A 6439-nucleotide genomic window follows, 5' to 3' on the forward strand; every position below is an offset into this window, starting at 1 on the left:
CCCCCTGCCACTCAAGCCGGCGGCGCGCACGCGCGCACCCGGACGGACACGCAGCGGGCCAATCGGAGAGGAGGATCGGGCCCCCTGGTCCGGCCCCTCGCGGTCCCACACGCAGCAGCGCACTCGGTGCCCTCCCCCACCCCTTCCTCCAACCAATCAGGAAACGGCTCCGAGGGAGAGCGCGAGGTTTCCTTCCCCGCGCGCCCGTTCTCACCGTTAAACGGCTGCGTCTCGCGACAATCCCAAAGTGACCTTTTTCCCCCCTTAGGAGTTCGGCTCAAGCTAGGGGCGGTGGGAGGGGCAGGGGTGGCGAGGACAAAACGCACCTTTCCCGGCCCCGCGCGCGCGCGCTGCACCCCCCTGCCGGCTGCGCGCGCACCTGCCTCCCTGAGGCGCCGCTGTCCCCTCAAGGGTTCTTACTTGCCTAACAAGTAGCCTGGACGTTATCCCGCCTCCACCCGGACCCCCACCTTCCTGCTCTGGCCTTTCTGTCCCCAGCGCCGCCAGCTCTCGAGGGGAGAAGTGGTAAATTATTTGAGTTGCAGCTTCTCCTTTAAGAAAAAAAGGCCCTATCCGTTGCCGGATGAAAGTCTCTGAAAAAAAATGGCGGCGATAGGATAGAGGCGGGGCTGAGAGGACAGCGCGGGATAGTCGCGAGGCGCACGCGCAGGGCCAACTTCGCCGAGGGCATTCTGGGAGACGTAGTCCTATTTACTCTGTGCTTCCAGGGAAATCATGGGAAACTAGAGGCAGAGGGAAGGCTGGGAGCTTTTCTATCCGCGGTCTGAGATAACGTTTCAGTGAGGCATTGCTTCCGGGTTAGATCGCGACGCCTGCGTACAACTGGCACAAATATTGAGCCAATTACTGGCTAGGGTTCCCTGGGAAAGAATCCTACTTCTACTGTTAAATCTTTTTTTTGTGTTAAGTGCTCCGAAGTGCCCTCGTCCTAGTCTTTACTTACTTCGGTCTGGTCATTTGACGGCTCCTCCGCGACCTGTTCATCCCTCCATCTTGTGTTGAGTCTCTCTCACTTGAGAAGCCCAGGAGGTCAGGGACTCGTTCTGCGTCTGTCAACTCAATTTTAATAAAACATGTAGGACGAAGTGTAAAGTTGTTTCCTGGTAGGAATGGGGCGCCGCCACGGAATTGCCGTTGGCTGTGGTGCTGGAGCTGGAGAGCCGGTTAGCGTGACTCACTGATTTTTTTTTTGGTGGAGAAGTTAGCTGTCGCTCACGTTCTCCGCCCCGAGGTTGAATGCCTTTGCGGTCTGTAGATGTTTCTGCGGCACAGGAAGCACAGTCATAATAGCAGCTCTAACTAGCGTTTGCAGCTAAGTATCCTCCTGATGGGTAAAGGGGGCTTTCCAATCGTTCAAACCGCAACTGGCGGTAATGCAGCCTCTTTCCCTCTTACACGTTTGAAGGCATTTCTTTCCCTTTTTAAACATTGTTTGCATTCCTTGGTTTGCCTTTTACACATTGCAATCAGGAAACGGCTTTTAAGGAGACTCTTACTCTTCGAAGATGGAAACGTCTTAAGTTAAAATCTACACAAGAGGATGGAAAGATACAAAGTTTGGAAATCTGATTCAGAATTTTATATTAGCCATTAAATTTTATACTTTCAATGAAGTTCTTTTTTCTTTTCCTCTCAGCATCTGGCTCATTTGCCACACAGATAAGGCAAATGTTTTATAGTCTATCCCGAGTTTTTGCGCTTTCAAAGGATTAATGTCCTTTTCAGTTGTAAAAACCGACAGTGTCAGTAGGAATGATTTTTCTAGCTGTATTTGCAATGAGCACGTTTGGAACAGCACTGACATCCAATGGCTGTTTAAAGTAATACAAAAAGCGAGCCTCTTTAAAAAGGTCTTAGTAAAATGAATGACTTGTTCCTTTTAAAAGATGATCATTCCAAAACTATCCCTTTATTCTATTCTTTTAACCAGTTATTACTCCCTGTGCCCGTTAATCTCATGGTAAACACTGGGACAAAATCCACTTCACAGGGCCATAGTTATAGTTCTTTATATACTGCCTTTTCTAGGAGGGCCTGTTAAATGCGTTTGTTGTTGTTCGCTTGTTTGTTTGTTTGTTTTTGTTTTTCCTTTCGAGATGAACAAAGGCACAATAAGATAAAAAAAATCTACCTCTCTCACCTTTTTGGAGAAATTGTGAACTGAGCAGGAATTGTAATTCAGATTCTGGAAGCTTAATACCTAGTATCTTTAATCTTCTCAGTTGATTCTTCCTTATTCTGTAGACGTTTGCATTTTGGATAACTGGATAAACCAGGACCAGAGAATTTAAAAGTGAACCCACTTCTATTCAACTTTAAAGAATCTATAATCTGGGCCAGTGAGATTGCTTAGCAGATAAAGGGACTTTGCTGAAAAGTCTGATGAATTTCATCTGTGGGACCCCAGGGGTAGGAGAGCGCTGATTTCTTACTCTTACAACTTGTGAATGCCTACACGAGCACGCGCACACACACAATTATTAAGATGTCTGTTTTTAAAAAAATCACAGTTTTTCTGGGAAATGAGGTCAGCTGTACTAAGTACAAATAGTGAAATGAAGTTGATGCTATTTAATCAGAAATTTTAAGAAAGGGCCTGTTCTTCTGTGGTCCTCTAGTTTTACAGGAAAAGGAGGAGGAAGAGAAGGAAGGAAAAGGAAGGAGACAGAAAATAGCCAGCAATGGGCAATGGGAAACTTAAACTTGGAAAATTCTTTTAAGTATAAACCTAAAATTTCTATGTGTTCAAGATAAGCCCTTGAACATGGTAGGTGTTTAAAAAAGAATTAACTTTCAATTTGTATAGCCACTCTGGCCAATGTAGCATCAAAACTTCAATCTTGCACAACCCGCCTTTTTCTGTTAGCACAATTAAAACAAAAACAAAAACAAACAAACCAAAAAACAACAACAAAAAAGCAAAAACCAAAAAAACCTAAGCTACTAGAAAAGAAAAGAAAAAGTATTCAGCAAATCAAAAGTGAGGAAGTGCTAAGCAAATACAGGAACCAAAAGGGGTCACAGAGGCTGCTTTGCACTGTCTCATTCAGTTCCGTTGTGGTCCTCTTCTTCACCACATGCCAACAAAGTTCTTCACGATCTTGGAGACTAGAGCATCATAGGTACAGGACAATGGAAGAGCTGGGTGAGTGAGGGGCTTTTGGAGAAGATGCTCTAAGGAAGTGTGGGTCTGGCTGCCATCCATCCCCATCTGTAATGAAGTGTGGTCTAGTCAAACTGAGGATAGGACTGAAAGATTTTTGTTTTCACTTATGTCCTCAGTTCAAACAAGAGTGCGGCAGGAGGAACTATCATTGTTGGGGAAGCTATGGGGTTGCTGTTTGCAGCGGCACAGTTGGCAGAGAGTTGAGAGTTAATAGACCAGACACCCAAAGAAACAGAAGGAATTGTAATTCAAAGTGCCTTGGCAGCTACTGGAGGTCATAGGGCAGCTCTACAGCTTGGTGATTGTGGAGATATGATATTGGAAGAAAAAAAATGTATGGGAAAGGATGAAGACATAAAATGAAGGAAGAGAAGGAAAGAAGAAAGAAAAGGAAACCAGGAGAAAGGGAGGATAGTGTAAGGACAATGAAATGACCAAGCATCATAAAGGATCTGTAGACATTGAAAAGGGCCAGAGTGCTTTCATTTCTCCGTAGTTTACTGTTAAGACTACAGGTAGATCATCACTGTAGTGGTTCTTGTTGCTTTTTATTTAGAGAAATCTTGAAGGAGCAGATTACTTCACAAGTAAAACAGTCCATCCTTCTACTCTGAGGTAATGTAAACATCAGAGGAAGTGCCTCTGGGCTACCATGCCCAGGGAAACCCAGGTCCCAAAGCCTGGAGCTGTAAAGTCTGCCTCCTTTGGGGCTCATTTCATATATCTTGGCAACTTTTGATCATCTACATACCTCTGTCTGTCTGCCTGCCTGTCTGTCCATCTGTCCTTCCATCCAGCCATCCAGCCATCCAGCCATCCATCTATGTGTATCACCTATTTATTTTTATCGCTACATAAAGTTAATTTTACCCACATTTCAATCTGTATTAATTCCGCACTGTGTTTGTAGCTATGCAAAAACTTCCAACAATAACAAGATACATAGCTTGTACATTGTCATTAAAAATAATTATTGGGGTTCTGCTTTAAGAACTGGAGAAACAGAGGAACAAAGAAGAGAATTGAAATTATTGAAGGAGCTGGGCGTGGTGGCGCATGCCTTTAATCCCAGCACTTGGGAGGCAGAGGCAGGCGGATTTCTGAGTTCGAGGCCAGCCTGGTCTACAACGTGAGTTCCAGGACAGTCAGGGATACACAGAGAAACCCTGTCTCAGACCCTCCCCCCCCCCAAAAAAAGGAATTATTGAAGGAAAAAAGGGTGTTTTTAATAAATCCTTAACTGTTTTGTCAGTAAAATATAGTTTGATATTGTGGTTAATGCTGTATTTTGGACTTTGGTATAGGATCCAGATTCTTTTCTATATAATATTGATTATTTATTCTTTGAGAATTTGATGAATTCTGTGTGGGTATTGGAGGAAATTTGCATTTCTCCGTGGAGTTTTACCATTTTTTTTTCAGCTAGGATCTTATTTTGGATTTATTTCATAGGTTGCACATATCAAATTCTCTAAGAATAAGTAACCAATATTATATAGAAAAGAATTGGATTCTAGATCAAAGTCCAAAATACAGCATTAATCACAATATCAAAGTACATTTTAAATTTAATTCAAAATTAGTTTAAAAAGTTAAAGGGCAATTTATATTGGGAAAACTTAAAATATGTAAATAAGTTTAGTGTTTGCAGCAATTTTCTGAAATAGGTATTATTGTTTTTCTTTAAATAATGAAAACCCAAAATATCTTGTTCATTCTCAGGAGCACCTGACACCAAGTACAATTAAATGATAATGTTACAGGTTGTTCTCTTATATTAGAAGTGCATTTGTTCTGGTGGCCAGTGCAGTAATATATTTTTTAAAAATGTATACTTTAAAGAATTTCTGAGTAGGGTAGCTGTCAAGGAAATCTTTTTCAGAAATGTAGAAAATATGCAACTTTGGAAGCTGACTGTAGATAATCCAATTTACTACAGGTTAATAAACTGCTAATAGTTAACCCCTCAACGGTCTCTTCAAATTGTCACAATTTGCGTGGAGTATAGTGCTGCTTGCCTTCAATCCTTATGCTCCAGAAGTGGAAGCAGGAGGAACAAAAACTAAAGCTTATTTTTGTCTATATAGAAAATTTGAGGCCAGCCTAAGCTACATACGATCCTATCTTTAAAAAGTCAGACATGGAAGGCAGAAGCACATAGATCTCTACTAATTGAGGCCAGTCTGGTTTATGTTACATAGCAAGTTGTAGCCCAACAAGGGCTGTGTACTGAGGCCCTGTCTCAAAAACCAAAGTGAAACAAAAGGCAGGTAGTGTCTGCCAGGCACAGTAGTTTGCACCCATGATCCCAGCCAGCACTTAAGAGACTAGGTTGAATAACTGTCCACAGTGTAAGGTCAGCCTGGGCTACCTTGTTAGTTCCAGGTCAGCTTGGGCTAGAGTGAGACCCTGCCTTAACAAACAGCAACAGGACCAAAATCCAAACCCAAGACTTGGGGTGGATTTCTCTTTCTACTTGTGTAGAAATTTTATCAAGGACATGATGGCTCAAGTGGGCAAATATTTCCTTTATGTAATACTGTCTTGGATGTTAGTAGCATGTATTCACCTAGAAGGTTTTACCTAAATTGAGATTTAGGGATGAGATGACTCTAACACATGGAGACACCCAGAGACTTCACTGCCAGTAATCTCATATTTGTCACACCAAAATTAGTCATCTAATTTAAATTTTAGAGTCTGCATGAAGCCAAAGGAGTAGCTTCAGGAACTGGTGAAATATGTGTTCATTGGAAACAGGAAGTGAAAGTCCTGGTAACTCGTGAGCAGAAAGGAGAATTATAATAGATTTGGTGAACTGATGCTTCTGAGGATAACTTCACACCCTCTGCTGAGTGATACTCCTGTCCCATCATGTTTAATATACATGAGTTCTCTTGGTCCAGGAAGGCCTGAATTCTGATTGGAGTGAAGCTTAGAAAACAGAAAAGAGAATGGTTGCATTCTAACATGCAAAGTGTTGGAATTCTGAAATTCAGAGTTGAGGCTGGCTAATAAGAGTCTGAGATAAAACATTGGCTTTGTTGTTCTGTTTTATTTACTCTAAAAAAAACCCAAGATCTTTTATTGTGGAGAATTAAAATATATACAGAATTAGAGAAAACAATTTAATGACTTTGATTGCACTCTTTGTATCAGTTTCAATAATCATCAGCTCTTGACAGTCTTATTTCATATGCTTATATTTTTCTATTGATCTATTGTTTTTAAGAAATTTCAATGTTTACATTT

General features: G+C 41.9%; 1 protein-coding gene across 1 annotated transcript in view; it reads left to right on the top strand.

Annotated features, from left to right (window-relative positions):
- The first annotated feature begins 3057 nt into the window (after positions 1 to 3057).
- Positions 3058 to 6439, top strand: part of Lpxn (leupaxin) — a 33416-nt gene continuing 30034 nt past the window's right edge. Inside the window, exon 1 of the mRNA XM_021208073.2 lies at positions 3058 to 3166. Coding sequence (XP_021063732.1) covers positions 3154 to 3166 — 13 coding nt within the window. The 5' untranslated portion in view covers positions 3058 to 3153. The remainder of the gene's footprint in view (positions 3167 to 6439) is intronic.

Source organism: Mus pahari, chromosome 1 (genome assembly GCF_900095145.1).
Source record: "Mus pahari chromosome 1, PAHARI_EIJ_v1.1, whole genome shotgun sequence".
NCBI lineage: Eukaryota > Metazoa > Chordata > Mammalia > Rodentia > Muridae > Mus > Mus pahari.